The sequence below is a fragment of the Rhinoraja longicauda genome, chromosome 15, assembly GCF_053455715.1.
Source record: "Rhinoraja longicauda isolate Sanriku21f chromosome 15, sRhiLon1.1, whole genome shotgun sequence".
NCBI lineage: Eukaryota > Metazoa > Chordata > Chondrichthyes > Rajiformes > Arhynchobatidae > Rhinoraja > Rhinoraja longicauda.
Window position 1 is genome coordinate 44,608,373 of NC_135967.1, and position 22,412 is coordinate 44,630,784.

Here is a 22,412-nt window from a genome sequence, read left to right on the forward strand (position 1 = left end):
GAAGGGGGAGGGGGGGGGAGAGGGGGTGGGGGTGAGGGAGGGGGGGGGGGGGGGCTACACTACAAAGTCTAGGCGAAGGGGCGAGAAGATGGGGGTTTGTGAAACGCTAGCAGTCCTGACCGCTTAAGGCAGTGGCATTTCTATTGTCAAAGAGTGACACAGCGTGGAAACAGGCCCTTCAGCCCAACTTGCCCACACCGACCAACATGTCCCATCCACACTGGTCCCACCTGCCAGCGTTTGGCCCATATCCCTCCAAACCTGTCCTATCTACGTGCCCATCCAAACGTTGCAATGGTCCCTGCCTCGACTACCTCCTCTGGCAGCTTGTTCCACACACCCACCACCAACTAGAGTCTGAAGAAGGGTCTCGACCCGAAACGTCACCCATCCCTTCTCTCCTGAGATGCTGCCTGACCTGCTGAGTTACTCCAGCATTTCGTGAATAAATATCTTCGATTTGTACCAGCATCTGCAGTTATTTTCTTATACCAACTAGAGAGCAGTCCTGACCCACCATCTCGCTCACTGGAGAGCTTAGATCTTTAATCTTTAAATCTATTTTAATAATATAATATCATATAATAAATGTGAGTGTATTTAAATTTAGAGTCCTGTGATCGGGCTTTACTGGACTGTATCTCTCACTAAACGTTATTCCCTTCACACTGTATCTGTATGCTGTGGACGGCTTGATTATAGACAATAGACAATAGGTGCAGGAGTAGGCCATTCGGCCCTTCGAGCCAGCACCACCATTCAATGTGATCACGGCTGATCATTCTCAATCAGTACCCCTTTCCTGCCTTCTCCCCGTACCCCCTGACTCCGCTATCCTTAAGAGCTCTATCTAGCTCTCTCTTGAATGCATTCAGAGACTTGGCCTCCACTGCCTTCTGAGGCAGAGAATTCCACAGATTTACAACTCTCTGACTGAAAAAGGTTTTCCTCACCTCCGTTCTAAATGGCCTACCCCTTATTCTTAAACTGTGGCCCCTGGTTCTGGACTCCCCCAACATTGGGAACATGTTTCCTGCCTCTAATGTGTCCAACCCCTTAATAATCATATACGTTTCGATAAGATCCCCTCTCATCCTTCTAAATTCCAGTGTGTACAAGCCCCAGGTTCTGGACTCCCCCAACATTGGGAACATGTTTCCTGCCTCTAACGTGTCCAACCCCTTAATAATCTTATATGTTTTTCGATAAGATCTTAATAATCTTATATGTTTCGATAAGATCTTAATAACCTTATATGTTTCGATAAGATTGTAATCATGTATAATCTTTCTGCTGACTGGATAGCAGGCAACAAAGAAGAGTTTCACTGTGCATGTGGCAACAATAAACCAATCTAAACTCCATGTAGATAGGGTAGAGAGTCAGATCCTTTTGGAAATGTCACAAGATTATACAAATAAAGGAATATATAAAAGACTAGAGGGCACAGCTTTAAATTGAGAGGGGAAAAGTTTAAAGGCTGTGTGCAGGACAAGTTTTTTTACACATAGAATGGCGGATACCTTGAAATACCAAGGGTGCAATAGTGGAGGTGGATACAATAGAGGCATTTGTAGTGGCTTTTAGATAGGCAGGTGGATATGCAGGAATGGAGGGATATGGATCACATGGTGGCAGAGGAGATTAGATTGTCTTGGCGTTATGTTCAGCACACAGACACAGTGGGCCTGTTCCTGGTCTATGTCCTCCATTCACAAGTCAGCAGTCGCTTCCAAGATGGCGCCCAACCCAGGCGACTATGTGCGTGCTGGCCACAGAAGCAGATCTACCGTCACATATTACAATCGCTCCACCCTCTTCAGTCTCTATCCCTACAGTGTACACAGCAAATGGCTCGATTGTAATCGTGTATTGTCCTTCCGCCGACTGGATAGCACACAACTAGTCACGGTGGCGCGGCGGTAGAGTTGCTGCCGTACAGCCCTTGCAGCGCCGGAGACCCGGGTTCGATCCCGACGACGGGTGGCTGTCTGTATGGAGTTTGTACGTTCTCCCCATGACCAGCGTGGGTTTTCTCCGAGATTTTCCGTTTCCTTCCACACTCCACAAAGGCGCAGGTTAATTGGCTTGGTACATGTTAAAAATTGTCCCTGGTGGGTATAGGATAGTGTTTGTGCGCGGGGATCGCTGGTCGGCGCGGACCCGGTGGGCCGAAAGGGCTTGTTTCCACGCTGTATCTCTAAACGAAAGCTTTTCACTGTACCTCAGTGCACATGACATTAAACTAAACTGAACTGAACTGAGGAGCAGTGTTGCAGTGCTAATTTCGTAGGAGGCATTTCTTGATACTGAAATCAACCATTTGTTTCAAAACCAAGGTTTATTGATTTCTGGGCACTGAATTAATTTAAGTAGCCGCATGAGATTACAGGAACATCGGTAAATTGGTATCCAGAATAATAAAATTTAAAAATCAGTCAATTAAATATACCTCGTGAAGTTAATCTAAGAAAATAACTGCAGATGCTGGTACAAATCGAAGGTATTTATTCACAAAATGCTGGAGTAACTCAGCAGGTCAGGCAGCATCTCGGGAGAGAAGGAATGGGTGAAGTTTCGGGTCGAGACCCTTCTTCAGACTGATGTCAGGGGGATGGGACAAAGGAAGGATATAGGTGGAGACAGGAAGATAGAGGGAGAACTGGGAAGGGGGAGGGGAAGAGAGGGACAGAGGAACTATCTAAAGTTGGAGAAGTCAATGTTCATACCTATTTTGTGAATAAATTGTGAAGTTAATCAAATACCAGTTGAGCAGTAGAAGAATATTACAGTGTAAAATGATTTTTGTCATTCATAGAGTCACTAGGTTTATACAGCGTGGAAACTCAAACCCTTCGGCCCAACTCATCCATTCTGACCAAAAGCATAGGAAGTATAACTGCAGATGCTGGTACAAATCGAAGGTATTTATTCTTCAGGCGAAGAAGGGTCTCGACCCGAAACGTCGCCCATTCCTTCTCTCCCGAGATGCTGCCTGACCTGCTGAGTTACTCCAGCATTTTGTGAATAAATACCTTCGAAAAGCATAGGAAGGAACTGCAGGTGCTGGGTTACACCTAAGATTAAACACAAAATGCTGGAGCAACTCAGCGGGTCAGGCGGCATCCCTGGAGAAAAGAAATGGGTGGCGTTTCAGGTCGAGACCCGTTCTCAGGATCTGAGGAAGGGTCTCGACCCGAAACGTCAGCTATTCCTTTTCTCCCGAGATGCTGCCTGACCCGCTGAGTTACTCCAGCATTTTCCGTCTATCATTGTGACTAAGATGTCCATCTGAGCTAGTCCTGCATTTGGCCTACACTGCTTTAAACATTTCTGTCCATGAACCTGTCGAAATATCTTTTAAACAAAGTAATTGTGGTCCCCTCTACAACTTCCTCTGCTAGGTTGTTCACCGATCCAACTCCCTCTGTGTTGAATAGGTGTCCCTCATGTCCCTTTTAAATCTTTCCCCTCCCACCTTAAGTCTTTGCCCGCCGGTTTTAAACTTCCCAGGGAAAAAAGACTGTGATCGTCCACCTTATGTGAGCACCTCATGATTTTAGATACCTCTAGCTTACTTTAGTTGAGTTTAGAGACACAGCGCGGAAACAGGCCCTTCGGCCCACTGAGTCTGCGCCGACCGGCGATCCCCGTACACTAACACCATCCTACACACACTAAGGACAATTTACAATTATACCAAGCCAAGTAGCCTACAAACCTGCACGTCTTTGGAGTGTGGGAGGAAACCGAAGATCTCGGAGAAAACTAGGGTTGCCAACTGTCCCGTATTAGCCGGGACATCCCGTATTTTGGGCGGAATTGGTTTGTCCGGAGAAAACCCACGCAGGTCACGGGGAGAACGTACACACTCCGTGCAGACAGCGCCCATGGTCAGGATCGAACCCGGGTCTCTGGCGCTGTGAGGCAGCAACTCTACCGCTGCGCCACCGTGCCGCCCTATAAGGATCTCTATAAGGCCACCTCTCAGCCTCCTACACTCCAGGGAAATACCTTTCATCTCCTGATAACTCAAAGCCTCCAATTTTGGAAACATCCTTTCATCAAAAGACGGATGAACCTTCTCTCTTATCCTTTGCAGTGCAAAGACATCCTTCCAGTCGCACAGCAATCAATGCTGTCCACAATACTCCCAAGTGTGGACTCACTGACCACTTGTAGAGTGGCAACCATGATGTCCCAACTCCTGCACTCAATGCCCTGACAGACGAAGGCCACCATGCCACATCGCTGCTCCACAACCCTCTCTTGTCCCGGTGGAGCCTCCTGCAGCCAACGCACACCTCCAGATTCACGGACAGTTTCTTCCCAGCTGTTATCAGGCAAATGAATCATCCCATCACAACCAGAGAGCGGTGCTGAACTACTATCTACCACTTTGGTGGACCTCAGACTATCTTTGATCGGACTTTGCTGGCTTTACCTTGCACTGAACGTTATTCCCTTATCATGTATCTGCACACTGTGGACGGCTCGACTGTAATCATGCATTCATTGTCTTTCCGCTGGCTGGTTAGACAATAGACAATAGGTGCAGGAGGAGGCCATTCGGCCCTTCGAGCCAGCACCGCCATTCAATGTGATCATGGCTGATCATTCTCAATCAGTACCCCGTTCCTGCCTTCTCCCCATACCCCCTGACTCCGCTATCCTTAAGAGCTCTATCCAGCTCTCTCTTGAATGCATTCAGAGAATTGGCCTCCACTGCCTTCTGGGGCAGAGAATTCCACAGATTCACAACTCTCTGACTGAAAAGGTTAGCACGCAACAAAAGTTTTTCACTGTACCTCGGTACACGTGACAATAAACTAAACTGAACACAGCAAGGGGAATTGGGGTAGTAAGGTGGTTCTTGGTACCCCAAAATATTCCAAATGGAATTTAAACCGGAGGTGGCGGAGTATGGACTTAAGCAAGAAGGGCAAGAAGGCGAGTGAGCTTGGGGATTGACAAATGCAGAGTGGAACGAATAACAGTTTCCCAAAGCAGCTAATGACAAGCATTAGTCACCCAGTTCGTAAATGTTTCGCAAAGCGTGTTCATTTTAAATGCAGCCCATTATGGAAAATGGCAAAGTAGAAAGTCAGTACAGTAACGTTTTACTGGAACGCAAAAACTGTTTTAAAACTGTTCTAATTTGTTTCATTGGGTTGTTTAAATTAATGCTGACTAGCTAATTAATTTATTGCATCGTATGGGAGGCGCATTCCCAATCTCGTTGTACCCCTGTACAATGACAATAAAGATATATTGTATTGTATTGTATTGTAAAAGGGAAATGAAATGAAAATCACAATGAAGGGATATTGCTTTGGGAAGATGAGGAGGAGTTTCTTTAGCTAGACGGTGAATCTGTGGAATTCTTTGCCACAGACGGCTGTGGAGCCCAAGTCAGTGGATATTTTTAAGGCGGAGATTGACCGATTCTTGATTAGTACGGGTGTCAGGGGTTATGGGGAGAAGGCAGGAGAATGGGGCTGAGAGGGAGAGATAGATCAGCCATGATTGAATGGCAGAGTAGACTCGATGGGCTAAATAGCCTAATTCTGCCCCTATCATTTATGACCTTCTGAATTCATTTTTACTGCTTACATTTCAGGCTTCAAATCCTGCACCCATTAGTAATTTCCGTCAGCTCTATTTGAAAAGGAGCAATTATATTGAGTGCACATATCCACGCGTATGTTACATTGAAAAAATGTGGCTGTTTTGAAATCATAGGATCTGTTTTGCTGGTATCCTTGGGGATAGACACAAAATGCTGGAGTAACTCACCAGGTCAGGCGGCATCTCTGGAGAGAAGGAATGGGTGACGTTTCGGGTCGAGACCCTTCTTCAGACTGATGAAGGGTCTCGACCCGAAACGTCACCCATTCCTTCTCTCCAGTGATGCTGCCTGCCCCGCTGAGTTACTCCAGCATTTTGTGTCCATCTTCGGTTTAAACCAGCGCCTGCAGTTCCTTCCACTTGAGGTTCAGAGCTGATTGATTAAACTTCGCTTGGAGTGGAGGGAACTTTTGCAAAACATTCAAATAAGATGTTAATGCATGTAAATCCGACTGACTTCAATTTCCTGTCATTTTGGTCGTGGAATCATCTGCCTGCCGAGCTCGTGTCGAGTGTGGCTGTAAAAGAGTGGTTCAAAAAATAGACACAATAGACAATAGACAATAGGTACAGGAGGAGGCCATTCGGCCCTTCGAGCCAGCACTGCCATTTTTTAAAGATTTAGATTTAGAGATACAGCGCGGAAGCAGGCCCTTCGGCCCACCGAGTCCGCGCCGCCCAGTGATCCCCGCACATTATCATTATCCTACACACACTAGGGACAATTTTTACATTTACCCAGTCAATTAACCTACATACCTGAACGTCTTTTGGAGTGTGGGAGGAAACCAAAGATCTCGGAGAAAACCACGTAGGTCATGGGGAGAACGTACAAACTCCGTACAGATGGCGCCCGTAGTCAGGATCGAACCTGAGTCTCCGGCGCTGCATTCGCTGCAAGGCAGCAACTCTGCCGCTGCGCCACCGTGCCACATTTAATGTGATCATGGCTGATCATTCTCAATCAATACCCCGTTCCTGCCTTCTCCCCATACCCCCTGACTCCGCTATCCTTAAGAGCTCTATCTAGCTCACTCTTGAATGCATTCAGAGAATTGGCACTGACAAACATCACAGAGCACAAAGCAGGCCTTTCAGTTCATCTCCTCCATACCGACCAAGGTGCCCCATCTAAGCTTTATCCCATCTGCCCACGTTTGGTCCATATCCCTCCAAAGCTTTCCTACTTCACCAAATGTCTTTGAAATGCTGCTAAGGTACCTGCCTCAAATACCTTCTCCGGTATCTCACCCCAACAAGTGCCTTTGGGACCCTGTAACTAGAGCCATGTGGCACGGAAACGGGCCCTTTGGCCTGACTAGCCCATGCCGACCAAGATGTCCCATCTACACTAGTCCCACCTGCCTGCATTTGGCCCATATCCTCCTAAACCTTCCCACCAATGTACCTGTCCACATGTCTTTTAAATGCTGCTGTTATAGTACGTGCGCCAACTACCTCCTCTGGCCGCTCGTTCCATACACCCACCACCCTCTGAGTGAAAAATTTGCCTCTCACACCTTTCCCCCCCTCTCCTTAAAACGATATCCTCTGGCTCTTGATTCTCCAACTCTGGGTAAAAGACTCTGTGCATCCACCCTATCTATTCCCCTCTAGATCTTGTAAATGTTCGTAGGATTACCCCCTCATCAGGTCATAAGGTCATAAGAAATAGGAGTAGAATTCGGCCATTCAGCCCATCTACTCCGCCATTCAATCATGGCTGATCTATCTCTCCCTCCTAACCCCATTCTCCTGCCTTCTCCCCATAACCTTAGCCTCCTGTGTTGAAGAAACTCTTTAGCGTTGCTTTTAAAATAGTTTTCCTTTTATACCCCAGAATCTAAATATTTTAATGTTATTTTATATCTTAACACATTTGTCTTCTGATTGTGTCTATCTTTTGTCCTGCCTATTTCTCACTTTGGGAAGCCGATCGTACAACAATGAAATGTCCCACCATCTAATATGTGTGTGGGGGCTGTGCCTTGGTTGAGTTTTGTCTACAGAAATCCAATTATAACGAAAATATTTATGAATGTTGAACAGAACATGCAAATATGTGAAAGAAAAACTACCTCAGAAGGCTGTCAATAGATATTTTTAAGGAGGAGATTGATAGATTCTTAATTAGTGCGGGTGTCAGGGGTTATTGGGGAGAAGGCAGGAGAATGGGGTTGAGAGGGAAAGATAGACCAGCCATGATTGAACGGCGGTGTAGACTTGAAGGGCCGAATGGCCTAATTTTGCAATCCGGACTTACGAAAACTATCCTTTCAGCTCAAGTGACACGAGGCCAGTTTGTCACCTACAGAATCTCACACCAGTTGGCCAACACAGGGGCAGTGGTAGAGTTTTGCCTCACAGCGCCAGAGACCCAGGTTCGATCCTGGCCTCGGGTGCTGTCTGTGTGGAGTTTGTACGTCCTCCCCGTGACCACATAGGTTACCTCCAGGTGCTCCGGTTTCTTGCTAAGTTCCAAAGACATGTAGGTTTGTAGGTTAATTCGCTTCTATAAAATACCCCTAATATGTAAGATGCGAAAGTGGGATAACATAAACAGGTGTACTGGTGATCGATGGTCGACGTGGACTCGGTGGGCCGAAGGATTCACACTGTTACTCTAAACTAAAGTAAACTAAACTATTGATTGAGTTTCCATGGTAACAAAAGGAGGTATTTCATTATAAAAATGAATTGACCATAAGACATAAGAGCAGAATGAGGCCATTCAGCCCATCAAGTCTGTTCTGCCATTCAATCATGACTGGTCTATTTTTTCCCTCTCAACCCCATTCTCCTGCCTTCTCCCCATAACTTTTGACACCCGTATTAATCAAGGACCTATCAATCAGACTTTCAGTTTGAGGAAGGGCCCTGACCTGATCCATCCATTTCCTCCAGAGTTGCTGCCTGACCCGCTGAGTTACTCCAGCACTTTGCGCCTATCTTTTGTATAAACCAGCATCTGCAGTTCTTTGTGTAGGAAGGAACTGCAGATGCTGGTTTACACCGAAGATAGACACAAAATGCTGGAGTAACTCAGCGGGACAGGCAGCATCTCTGGAGAGAAGGAATGGGTAACATTTCGGGTCTGAAGAAGGGTCTCGACCCGAAACGTCACCCGTTCCTTCTGTCCAGAGATGCTGCCTGTCCCGCTGAGTTGCTCCAGCATTTTGTATCTGTCTGCAGTTGTTTGCGTCCACATTAGTTCTGCTTCTCGTTCCACAAGAGTCCTTCCAGAATTTTCCATTTCTGCTCAGGAAGCCAGTGCCACTTTTGAGATCAAAGGCAGCCTTAGCTTTCACAGAGTTGTTGTTTTTTCTTCTGTCAGTCATGAGGTTATATAAAAAGGGCTCTTCAGTGGTGCTGAGAGAGGATTTCATTTTCACAGTTTTGGTTCTCTCCCAGCCTTTACTGCCAGCTGTCCGTCTGTGTAATTTTGAAGTGTTGGAAATGTCAGGATCAGCTGAACTGCCCTCCCTGGAGCACCTGTTCAGCCTACGCTGCCTCAGTAGAGCAGGCAAAATAATAAAAGATCCATCCCACCCCGGCCACCATCTGTTTGTTCATCTGCCCTCTGGTCAACGTTTCAGGTCGATCAAATCCCGAACAAACAGACTTAAGAACAGTTTTTACCCTAGGGCCATACGAGAACTGAACACTACCTTCTGCACTAGGCAACACTGTTAAAACTTTTGTACTTAATATAATTGTATTTATTTGTTTTTGCATTTATTGCATATATGTTTTTACGCACCGTCAGGATTGGCTATTTTTTAATTTCGTTGTACTCGTTGCAATGACAATAAATGAATATTATTATTATTATTATAACTGAATGCGAGTGTTTGGTTTAGTTTAGAGATACAGCGCGGAAACAGGTCCTTCGGCCCACCGAGTCTACACCGACCAGCGATCCCCGCATACTCACACTATCCTACACACACACACACACACACACACACACACACACACACACACTAGGGACAATTTTGCATTTACACCAAGCCAATTAACCTGCAAGCCTGTACGTCTTTGGAGTGTGGGAGGAAACCGAAGATCTTGGAGAAAACCCACGCAGGTCGCGGGGAGAACGTACAAACTCCGTAGACAGCCCCCCGTAGTTGGGATTGAACCTGGGTCTCTGGCGCTGTGAGGCAGCAGTTTTACCCGCTGCGCCACCGTGCCGCTGAATTATCTGTTGATGACAAATCATATGCTGGATAGGATGATATGATCTTCATCAAACAGGTGGATTATATTAAAGGAATTTCTTGTAGCACTTCATCGATGTATTAAATAATTAACTTGCTAAGAATACCAGGGATAAACGACGAGTCTATTTTGTTTTGATCTGTCCTTTTCACACCTTTGCTCTTTGCATTCAAGAGAGAGCTGGATAGAGCTCTTAAGGATAGCGGAGTCAGGAGGTATGGGTAGAAGGCAGGAACGGGGTACTGATTGAGAATAATTGAGAATGATCAGCCTTGATCACATTGAATGGCGGTGCTGGCTCGAAGGGCCTTATGGCCTCCTCCTGCACCTATTGTCTATTGTCTATTGTCTATTGTACCTTTCCATATCTCTAGTTTCTTTAAATCCATTGGGGAAAATTGGAAAGGAACAAAGGGGGCCCCAGTGTGGGGGACTGCCGTGAGAAGGGGGGGGGGGGGGGGAGGGGCGTGGGGAGTGGGGGAGAACAAAGGTGGACCCGACGCGGGGGTACTTTGTAACTTTGTCAGCGCCCTTTACGTAGCGATTATTTGCATACCTTGGGAATGCAAGCAAAGAATTTCACCGTGACTTGTGACTTGTTACATGTTACAATAAAGTATTCATTCATTCATTCATTCATTCATTCATTCATTCATTCATTCATTCAACTCAGAAGAAATGTCTTTGCCAAAGTGTAGTGAGAATGTTCAGCTTACTGCCTCAGGGAGTAATTAAAGTGAATGTTACGGATGCAATTAGAAAGAGCTAGACGAAGACTTTAAGGAGAAAATTAGGCGCAATAATACTAAGTATAAGAGTGTAAAATAGTAGAAAGATAAAGAAAGCAAACGCAATGCTAGCATTTATTTCGAGAGGGCTTGTATACCAAAACAGGGATGTAATGTTGAGACTCTATAAGGCGCTGGTCAGGCCACATTTGGAATATTGTGAGCAATTCTGGGCACCATACTTGAGGAAGGATGTGCTGGCTCTGGAGAGGGCCCAGAGGAGGTTTACGAGAATGATCCCAGGAATGAGTGGGTTAACCTGTGATGAGCGTTTGTCGGCACTGGGCCTGTACTCGCTGGAGTTTAGACGAATGAGGGGGGGGAGCTCATTGAAACGTACAGAATAGTGAAAGGCTCGGATAGGGTGGATGTGGAGAGGATGTTTCCACGAGTGGGCGAGTCTAGGACTAGAGGTCATAGCCTCAGAAATAGAGGACGTTCCTTTAGGAAGGAGATGAGGAGGAATTTCTTTAGTCAGAGGGTGGTGAATCCGTGGAATTCTTTGCCACAGGTGGCTGTGGAGGCCAATTCAGTGGATATTTTAAAGGCAGAGATAGATAGATTCTTGATTAGTACGGGTGTCAGAGATTATGGGGAGAAGGTAGGAGAACAAGGTTAGGAGGGAGAGATAGATCAGCCATGATTGAATGGCGGAGTAGACTTGATGGGCCGAATGGCCTAATTCTGCTCCTATCACTTATGATCTCAAGAACGTATGTCGGTACATCATAACTGAGTCAGTGTTCATGAGTCACCGCATTTTCGGCACCATCTTGTACCCTTCAAATCCGAAATGTTGAAAAAGTTGAAAGTGCTAAGAGTCTCAACTCAGCCGTAAAGGCCCGTTGTCCTGGCGACCGCTCTGGGTGGGAGTTGCAGGGGTCGGCCTGGCTTGACGATGTTGTCGGTGGCCCCCAGCGCCACTCAGCCACAGCAGGCCGTGTCCGATCCATAAACCCACCGTGTAAAAAGGTTACCCCTCAGGATCCCATGAAATCTTTCCACCCTTACCCTAAACAATAGACAATAGACAATAGGTGCAGGAGGAGGCCATTCAGCCCTTCGAGCCAGCACCGCCATTCAATGTGATCATGGCTGATCATTCTCAATCAGTACCCCGTTCCTGCCTTCTCCCCATACCCCCTGACTCCGCTATCCTTAAGAGCTCTATCCAGCTCTCTCTTGAATGCATTCAGAGTATTGGCCTCCATTGCCTTCTGAGGCAGAGAATTCCACAGATTCACAACTCTCTGACTGAAAAAGTTTTTCCTCATCTCAGTTCTAAATGGCCTACCCCTTATTCATAAACTGTGGCCCCTTGTTCTGGACTCCCCCAACATTGGGATCATGTTTCCTGCCTCTAACGTGTCCAACCCCTTAATAATCTTATACGTTTCGATAAGATCCCCTCTCATCCTTCTAAATTCCAGTGTATACAAGCCTAGTCGCTCCAGTCTTTCAACATATGATAGTCCCGCCATTCCGGGAATTAACCTATATCCTCTGGTTCTCGATTCCCCTGCACTAGGGATTCTTGAAACTCTGTTCCTTGGAACGCAGGAGGATGAGGGATGATTTTATAGAGGTGTATGAAATCATGAGACGAATAGATCGGGTAGACGCACAGAGTCTCTTGCCCAGAGTAGGGGAATCAAGAAACAGAGGACATAGGTTTAAGGTGAGTGGGGGGGGGGTGTTAGGATTTAATAAGAATATGAGGAGTAACTTTTTCACACAAAGGGTGGTGGGTGTATGGAACGAGCTGCCAGAGGAGGTAGATGAAGCAGGGACTCTCGCGACGTTTAAGAAACAGTTAGACAGGTACATGGATAGGACAGGTTTAGAGGGATATGGACCAAACACAGGCAGGTGGGACAAGTGTGGACGGGACAAGTTGGTCGGTGCGGGAAAGTTGGGCTAGAGGACCTGTTTCCACACTGTATGACTATGACTCCAGGCAAAAGATTCTGTGCATCCACCTGATCTATTCGTCTCATGATTTTGTACACCTCTATAAGATCACTCCTCATCCTCTTGCGCTCCAACGAATAAAATGTCAAGCTCCTTTGTCAATGTCAATCCATTGGGAAGAGACAAAGTGTGTTGAGTCCATGTACACCATTGTACCTGGAGCTTTGAACCAGAGTTTCCCTATCCTCTTTGCCAGATTTACTGCTGCAATCTTTCATCTGTCAGGATGTTTGGCTGCTTTGTTTTTGTCTGAGCTTGGTTACAACTCGGCAAATCAATAACTAAAACCTCCCTTTGCTTGAAGAAACAACATTTCAGTTACAACTGATCTGAGGTGATACAGAAATCTACAATATCCCACTACAAATCTCCGAGCTTGCTGTCACCGGTACCTAAGCTGTAAGAGCACCTGCCAGGAGTGTTTGAATTAGCGTTGACCCTAGGGTTGCCAACTTCCACACTCCCAAATAAGGGACAAAGGATGACTTCACCGCCCCTCGCCCCACGTGACCTCACCCAGCCGGCGGCCATGTGCTCCCGCTCCACCAATGGCGGCCGCCCGACCCGGGATTGTACGAGGTCAGGATTGAACCCAGGTGTCTGACGTTGTGAGGTAGCAGCTTTTTAGTTGAGTTTTTTTCTAGTTTAGAGATACAGCGCGGAAACAGGCCCTTTTGGCCCACCGGGTCCGCGCCGACCAGCGATCCCCGCACATTAACACTATCCTACACCCACTAGGGACTATTTTTACATTTACCAACAAGCCAATTAACCTACAAACCTGTACGTCTTTGGAGTGTGGGAGGAAACCGAAGATCTCGGAGAAAACCCACGGGGAGAACGTACAAACTCCGCACAGACAGCACCCGTAGTCGGGATCGAACCTGGGTCTCCGGCGCTGCATCCGCTGTAAGGCGGCAACTCTGCCGCTGCGCCACCGTGCCCCACCTTGGTTGGGTCGACCGCGATTCTTTTACGGAGGCAGACCCATACCAGATTATTTCCTGCTTATTTCCTATTTTGCTTGTTTGCCCCTCACGATGTTGGCAGAACGGCAACTCCATCACTCCCACCTCCATTCCATCACAACGCCATCTTCTCCAGAGCAGCGTGTCGAAGGAGCTGCAGATGCCGGTTTACACCGAAGATAGACACAAAATGCTGGAGTAACTCAGCGGGACACGCAGCATCTCTGGAGAGAAGGAATAGGCGACGATTCAGGTCGACTGTCTTAAGAAGGGTCTACGACCCGAAAGGCCACCTATGCCTTTTCACCAGAGATGCTGCCTGACCCGCTGAGTTACTCCAGCTTTTTGTGTGAGTGTCACTCTGAACTATGCTGCTGTTAAACTGTGGTTCCAATCCCAAAATTAAATTTGCACCAAAATTAATCATTCCCTATCCCCACGTGTAAAGAGGGATTATCTTGATGCCCCAAGTTCACAATCCTCGGCTGAGCGTCAGGTAAGATTTTGTATTGTGTAGGAAGGAACTGTAGATGCTGCTTTACACCGAAGATAGATACAAGATAGAGGGCAGTGGAGGCCAATTCTCTGAATACATTCAAGAGGGAGCTGGACAGAGCTCTTAAGGATAGCAGAGTCAGGGGGTATGGGGAGAAGGCAGGAACGGGGTACTGATTGAGAATGATCAGCCATGATCACATTGAATGGTGGTGCTGGCTCGAAGGGCCGAACGGCCTACTCCTGCACCTATTGTCTATTGTCTAAAATGCTGGAGTAACTCAGCAGGGTAGGCAGCATCCCTGGAGAGAAGCAAATTCCTTCTATCCTGATAGAGATGCTGCCTTTTCCCGCTGAGTTACTCCAGCATTCTGTGTCTATCTCCTCCACAGCAAATCAGCAGATTCTGCTCTTTCAGCGAAGGTCACTTTCCATTGCCGCGAAGAGACGGTTTTGAATTAGTTGTGGTCTAAAAGCTAAGCTAAGCTTCCGCGATTCTCTCCCTCTCTCACTCTCTCTCTCTCTCTCTCTCTGTCATTTTCACACAGGATCCATGTGGTAAAATGAACAATGGCCCAGCTGTACTACAAAAAAGCCAACTACTCCCCGTACATAGACCGCATCCCGCTGCAGATTGTCCGTGCGGAGAGCGAGCTGTCGCTGGAGGAGAAGGCTTACCTCAACGCCATCGAGAAGGGCGACTACGCCAGTGTGAAGCAGGGTCTGGAGGAGGCCGAGATCTACTTCAACATCAACATCAACTGCACCGACCCACTGGGACGCAGCGCGCTCCTCATCGCCATCGAGAATGAAAACTTAGAGATCATGGAGCTGCTCCTCAGCTTCTGCGTGTACGTGGGAGATGCCCTGCTCTACGCAATACGGAAGGAGGTTGTTGGGGCAGTCGAACTCCTGCTGCATCATCGCAGGCCAAGTGGAGAGAAACAGGTCATTCATTCACTTGATATTTGACAATACCCTTCAATGGCCAATGGCCAATGGTCAATAGTCAATAGTCAATGGTCAATGGTTAACAGTCATTGGTCAATGGTCAACGGTCATTGGTCAATGACCATTGGTCAACAGTCAATGACCATTGGTCAACGGTCAATGGCCATTGGTCAATAGTCAATGGTCAATAGTCAATGGTCAATAGTCAATGGTCAATGGTCATTGGTCAATAGTCAATGGTCAATGGTCAATGGTCATAGGTCAATGGTCAATAGTCAATGGTCAATGGTCAATAGTCAATGGTCAATAGTCAATGGCCATTGGTCAATAGTCAATGGCCATTGGTCAATAGTCAATGGTCATTGTTCAATGGTCAATAGTCAATGGTCAATAGTCAATGGTCAATGGTCATTGGTCATTGGTCAATAGTCAATGGTCAATGGTCAATGGTCAATGGTCAATGGTCAATAGTCAATGGTCAATGGCCAATAGTCATTAGTCAATGGCCATTGGTCATTGGTCAATGGTCATTAGTTAATGGTTGATGGTTAATGAACAATGATCAATGGTCAATGGTCATTGGTCGATAGTTAATGGTCATTAGTTAATGGTTGATGGTTAATGAACAATGATCAATGGTTAATGGTCAATAGTTCAATAGTCCTTTATTGTTATGTGTACCCTGAGGTACAGTGAAATTTGCTTTACCATACAGTCATACCAAAAAAAAGCAACAAAATACAAAATTATACAAAGATCACCCATAAACAGCGGTGTGTGCGAATCCCCAGGGCACACAGCATAAGCAGAGACCCACAGCCATCAGTCCAATGTCCGGGCCACACACACGCTCCTTCACCGTGATATGACCAGAGTTGTACCAACTGCTGTCACTGCCTCTGCAGTCCCTGTCCCCCCGAACAGTCAGTAAGCCGTCCACACTCGCACCGGACTCCAGGATGCTCCCGTGGCGCGACGTCCCCGTAAACACCGAGACCACTGCACTCATGGCGATCCCTCCGAGTCCCCACCAGCGCAGGCAGCGTCCATCTTGCCTTTGGTGACTTGCACTCCTCACTGTGATGGAAGGCGAATAACTTTTACCTTCTTCCTCCTTTTCTCCCGCGGTCGGGGCGATCGAAACATCCGCGGTCGGGGCGATCGAAACATCCGCGGTCGGGGCGATCGAAGCTCCCGCAGTCAGCCCGATCAAAGTTACCCGTATCCGGGAGATCGAGGCTCCCGCAATCGGGGCATTCGAAGCTCCTGCAGCTGGAGCTCCCGAAGCCAATCCCTAACAAAGGGACCGCCAGCTCCACGATGTTAGGCCGCAGTGCAGACGGAGATATGACACAGTCAATGATCAATGGTTCAATGGTCAATGATCAATGGTCAATGATCAATGGTCAATGATCAATGGTCAATGGTCAATGATCAATGGTCAATGATCAATGGTCAATGATCAATGATCAATGATCAATGATCAATAGTCAATGATCAATGGTCTATGGTCAATGATCAATGGTCAATAATCAATGGTCAATGGTCAATGGTCAATGGTCAATGATCAATGGTCAATGATCAATGGTCAATGGTCAATGGTCAATGGTCAATGGTCAATGGTCAATGGTCAATGGTCAATGGTCAATGGTCAATGGTCAATGGTCAATGGTCAATGGTCAATGGTCAATGATCAATGGTCAATGATCAATGGTCAATGATCAATGGTCAATGATCAATGGTCAATGATCAATGGTCAATGATCAATGGTCAATGATCATTGGTCAATTATCAATGGTGAATGGTCAATGATCAACGGTCAATAGTCAATTATCAATGATCAATGGTCAATGGTCAATGATCAATGGTCAATGGTCAATGGTCAATGGTCAATGATCAATGATCAATGGTCAATGGTCAATGATCAATGGTCAATGGTCAATGATCAATTATTAATGGTTTCTTTATTGTCACGTGTACCATAGAGTCATAGAGTGGTACAGTGTGGAAACAGGCCCTTCGACCCAACTTGCCAACACTGACCAACATGTCCCAGTTGCACTCGTCCCACCTGCCCACGTTTCACCCATAATCCCTCTAAACCTGTCCTATCCATGTACATGTCCAACTGTTTCACAAATGTTGGGATAGTCCCTGCCTCAACTACCTCCTCCGGCAGCTTGTTCCATACACCCAGGTACAGTGAAATACATATTTTGCGTACAGATCCCGCAAGACTATCGCCGGACATAAGCACAATTGCCCCAGTAAGTGCAGTCGGCACAGAGCAGCCCACTGAGTCCATATGCAAGAGGCACCGTTTGCCTCACCTTGGCATGCGCCTTAATGGCATTGACATGCAAAGGGATCTTGGAGTCCACGTCCTTGGCTCATTGAAGGTGGCAGCACAAGTAGATAGGGTGGTTAAGAAGGCGTATGGTATGCTTGCCTTCATTAGTGGGGGCATTAAATCTATGAGCCTGGAAGTCATGTTGCAGGTCTACAGGATGTTGGTTCGGCTGCATTTGGAGTATTGCGTGGCATTTACTTATTTATTACTTATTTATCTATTTATTCATTTCCCTATGTTCTCTAAATCTCTGTAAAGCGTCTTTGAGTATATGAAAAGCGCTATATAAATAAAATGCATTGTTATTATTATTATTATTTCTGTTCCTTGTGCTGTACTGTTCCATGTTCTATATTCTAAGATGTTACATGAAAACAGAAAATGGAAAATATTGGAATGATGGAAATACCAATGGATATTCTGTTGAATGTAAGGGCTGGAAGAATGGACCAGGGGAACTCTTGTTCGCACCAATCAGCGATACTCACACACTAACACTACCCTACACACACTAGGGACATTTTTACATTTACACCAAGCCAATTAACCTACAAACCTGTACGCCTTTGGAGCGTGGGAGCGAACCGAAGATCTCGGAGACAACCCACGTGGTCACGGGGGGAACGTACAAACTCCGCATAGACAGTAGCCGTAGACAGGATCAAATCCGGGTCTCTGGCGCTGTAAGGCAGCAACTCTACCGCTGCGCCACCGTGCTGCCCTCGAGCGATAAAGGTGTCGGCCTGGCCCAGTGAGATTCACCATAAATTGGACCTCAATAATTTAATTTAGTTGCCAGACTCAACCTTATCTCAGGAAGCAGCTTGTCCTTTAAAAGGGATCACTTTTGGACTGCTGACAAGAACCTTCATTAGCAGCGGTTTCTTAGTCAGAGTGCGTTGAACATTCCCGAGGGAAACATGCCATTGATGAGATTTGGCCATTGAGGGAGAGGAAGGCTACAATTGGGCCCACCGAGTCCACGCCCACCATCGATCACCCGTTCATAGCCGCTCTACGTTATCCCACTTTCTCATCCGCTCCCTACACCCTCGACGTTAGACTTTAGTAGGGTTGCCAACTTTCTCACTCCCAAACAAGGGACAAAAGGTGACGTCACCACCCTGCACCCTGCGCCCCATGTGACCTCACCCAGCCAGCGACTACGTGCTCCTGCTACACCAATGTCGGCCGCCCGGGCCAGTAGGCAGGTTGCTATGCAACCTCCGTTAGGCGGTACCCAGGCCTCCGGGCCTGCAGCAGCGACTGGCCCTACTGTGTCCGGTCCTATAGTGTCCAGGCCTACAGCGCCCCCCGGTCCGAATACGGGACAAGGGTGGACCCATACAGGACAAACCAATTTAGCCCAATGTATGGGATGTCCAGGCTAATACGGGACAGTTGGCAACCCTAGACTTTAGAGATACAGCGCAGAAACAGGCCCTTTGGCCCACCGAGTCCACGCCAACCATTGGTCACCCATGTGCACCAGTCGTATGTTATCCCACTTTCTCATCCATTGCCCACACACTGGCTATAAGGTCTATCGGTTTATTAGCCGACCGCCAGATGTGCCCAAAATTATTTTCCCAAATTTTGTGCTTTTTGTTTCATTTTATGGAAATCAGGAAGGTTGGGGTCCAATTTCACTGTCAATTAAACTGGAAGGATAGTGAATACACTAAAACTAATCATTTTTAGTTTAGCTTAGAGATACAGAATAACAGGTCCTTCAGGCCTAGTTGGCAGTTGCAGCTGCCAGAGAATTTTTTATCCAGATTTCTTTACTTTCGTTTAGTTTACAGATGCGGCATAGAAACAGGCCCTTCAGCCCACCGAGTCCACGCCGACCAGCACGCTAACACTATCCTGCACACACGAGGGCAATTTACCATTATACCAAAGCCAAATGAACCTACAGACCTGCACGTCTTTGGAGTGTGGGAGGAAACCGGAGCACCCGGATAAAACCCACGCAGGTCACGGGGAGAACGTGCAAACTCCATACAGACAGCACCCGTAGTCAGGATGGAACACGGGTCTCTGGCGCTGTGAGGCAGCAACTCTACTGCTGCGCCACCGTGCGGTGAAAGTGATTTACGTGAGGTCATTTCTGTACCGAACAATTCAATTAGCAACATATTGCTCACCTGTCCCCCCCTCCCTCCGCCACCCCCTTCAAAAGTAATCTGGTAAATGTAGCTGTAGGATTTTAGCTGATTTATTATTCTTGATAGAATTTGGCTGTGTACCATTGGTAATGGTTTATTATTGCCATGCGGTGAAAGGTTATGTTTGTATGCTAAGCAATCAAATCATATATACATACATACACACATGTGTACACAGATGTACACATAAAGAACAAACAGACGATAATAGTGTTATACTCATAATAATCAGACTATCCATCAGTTTAATCGATATAACATGACTAGGTAGAACAATGATAAGGAAGAGAATTTGCAATGAAGCTGGTAACTGTTGCACTGAAGAAGGGTCCCGAAAGAAGTCACCCATTCTTTCTATCCAGAGATGCTGCCTGTCCTGCTGAGTTCCTCCAGCATTCTGTTTCTATCTACACTGAAATCACAGCTTGTTGATTTTTCTTTTCAACATGTATCGCACCTGTTCTGAGAACGAAACAGAATTTGCATTTTGAAATGCAAGATAGACACAAAATGCCGGAGTAACTCAGCGGGACAGGCAGCATCAGGAAGTGGCGGCGCTGCGCAGTCCGTATGTCTTTTGTGTTTTATGTTGCTTTTTGTCTTAATTGTAGTGTTTAGATGTGATGTAGTGTTTTTTGTGGTTGTGTACTATGTGTGTGGGGGGGGGGACACTGAAAAATTGTCTCTTCCGTATGGAGACCCGACCTTTTTTCTGGGTCGTGTCTCCGTTCCCGCTGCGGCCTACCATCGGCCAAACACCTGGAGCTGGCGGCCTCCAGCTGGGACCACCTGGGCTCTGGTTCGCAGAGCCCGCGCTCCGGACTTACCATCTGCGGCTGCGACTCGCCTTCGGAGGCTTCGGCCGCGGGCCGTGGGCCGCGTGGACGTCGGAAGCTCGCAGGCCCTGCCCTGGGTGGGGGCCGACCTCGGGAGCTCCGTCAGCGGCAGAGTCTTCGCCCGCCCCGAATCGCGGGGCTTGGGTCGGCCCGCTGCGGACCTTTCACCGTCCGGCGCGGCCTGAAATAGGCCGCGGGATTTTCTGTGCCCGGCGGGGGCTTCAATGTCGGGAGCCACAACCGCCCCGACGTGGGAACTTCAACAGCCTGACGGCAGGAGAAGACGGCAGGGGAAGAGAAAAGCCATTCTGGCCTTCCATCACAGTGAGGAGGTGACTGAAGGGGACTCACTGTGATGGATGTTTCTTTTGTTTTGTGTTGGTTTATGATTGTGTGTATTATTCCTTTATTTTTATTGCACTTATTGTTGGACTGCGGGTAACGGAATTTCGTCCAAAAGACATGTTTTTTTGGATGACAATAAAGGCCATTCTGATTCTGATTCTGCTCTCTGGAGAGAAGGAATGGGTGACGTTTCGGGTTGAGACCTTTCTTCAGACTCGACCCGAAACGTCACCCATTCCTTCTTTCCAGTGATGCTGCCTGTCCAGCTGAGTTACTCCGGCATTTTGTGTCTACCTTCGGTTTAAACCAGCATCAGCAGAACTTCCTTCCTACTCCTTTGCATTTTGAATGCTTGGATATTTGCAAAGAAAATGCAAATTTCCTGCCTGGTGTCATTTTTCTTGCATCATAATGCAGAGGCTAATAGCTTCTTCAAAATGGGGTCTTTAGTGTGACCATGATACAGTCACAGTGATACAAGCCTTTGCAGCAAGATCTTCAGTGGCAGGTTAGTGTTGGGTCTACAACTGCCAGAGGAGGTAGTTGAGCCCTGACGCTGTAGGCCCGAACACTGTAGGCCCGGACACTGTAGGCCCTGACGCTGTAGACCGGACAGTGAAGGTCCGGAGTCCTGGGCGCCGCCTAACGGAGGTTGCGTAGCAACCCTCCTCCCGGCCCGGGTGGCCACCATTGGTGGAGCGGGAGCATGTGGCCTCTGGCTGAGTGTGGTCACGTGGGGCGCGGGGCAGTGACGTCACATTGTCCCTTATTTGGGAGTGAGATAGTTGGCACCCCGAACGTGAATAGGAAAGATTTAGAGGGATGTGGACCAAATGTGGACAGAAGGGAAGAGCTTAGATGGGGCATCTTGGTCAGCATGGGCGAGTTAGGCCGAAGGGCCTGTTTCCATGCCGTACAATCGGCAACGAAGTTAAACCGAAACAAAATTCTATCTGAAAACATTTCCTGACTTGTTATTTGCAGTGAAATAATGACTGTTCTTAGATTTGCTGCATATGTTCTGGTTAAGGATGTTTTCGGAGAAAAGAACCAAGCACGGAAATTGACTTGCTCAGTTATATTTAAAATTATTCACAGATTTTTTGTGTAATTGAGCAAGTTCCACATTTATTTTCCATCCTTAATTGCCAAGAGGAGGCTGCCTTTTTGAACCACGACAGTTCTTTTTTTTGGTTTATATTTAGAGACACAGCGCAGATACAGGCCCTTCGGCCCAACGGGTCCGAGCTGACCAACGTACAATGAATGCTGCTGAAAGGTTTTTATTTTAAGGCCACCTTAAAAGGCAGTTAATATTCAACCATGCTGAAGTCATATACAAAAAAATAACACAAAGGACTGGATTAACTCAGCGGGTCAGGCAGCATCTCTGGAGGACAAGGATAGGCGACGATTTGGCTCGGGACCCTTCTTCAGACTGTGAGTAAGGGGAAGAGAAAGCTGATGCTGGTTTACAAACAAAAAAGACACAAAGTGCTGGAGTAACTCTGAAGTTTAGTTTCATTTAGTTTAGAGATACAGCATGGAACCAGGTCCTACAGAGTCAATAGACAATAGACAATAGGTGCAGGAGGAGGCCATTCGGCCCTTTGAGCCAGCACCGCCATTCAATGTGATCATGGCTGATCATTCTCAATCAGTAACCCGTTCCTGCCTTCCCCCCATACCCC

The 22,412-nt window shown here is 47.1% G+C and overlaps 1 protein-coding gene across 1 annotated transcript in view; it reads left to right on the forward strand.

Annotated features, from left to right (window-relative positions):
- LOC144600697 (short transient receptor potential channel 5-like) overlaps positions 1-22,412 on the forward strand; it is an 84,853-nt gene that overhangs the window by 4,146 nt on the left and 58,295 nt on the right. The window contains 1 exon segment of the mRNA XM_078412592.1: positions 14,617-15,016. Coding sequence (XP_078268718.1) covers positions 14,639-15,016 — 378 coding nt within the window. The 5' untranslated portion in view covers positions 14,617-14,638.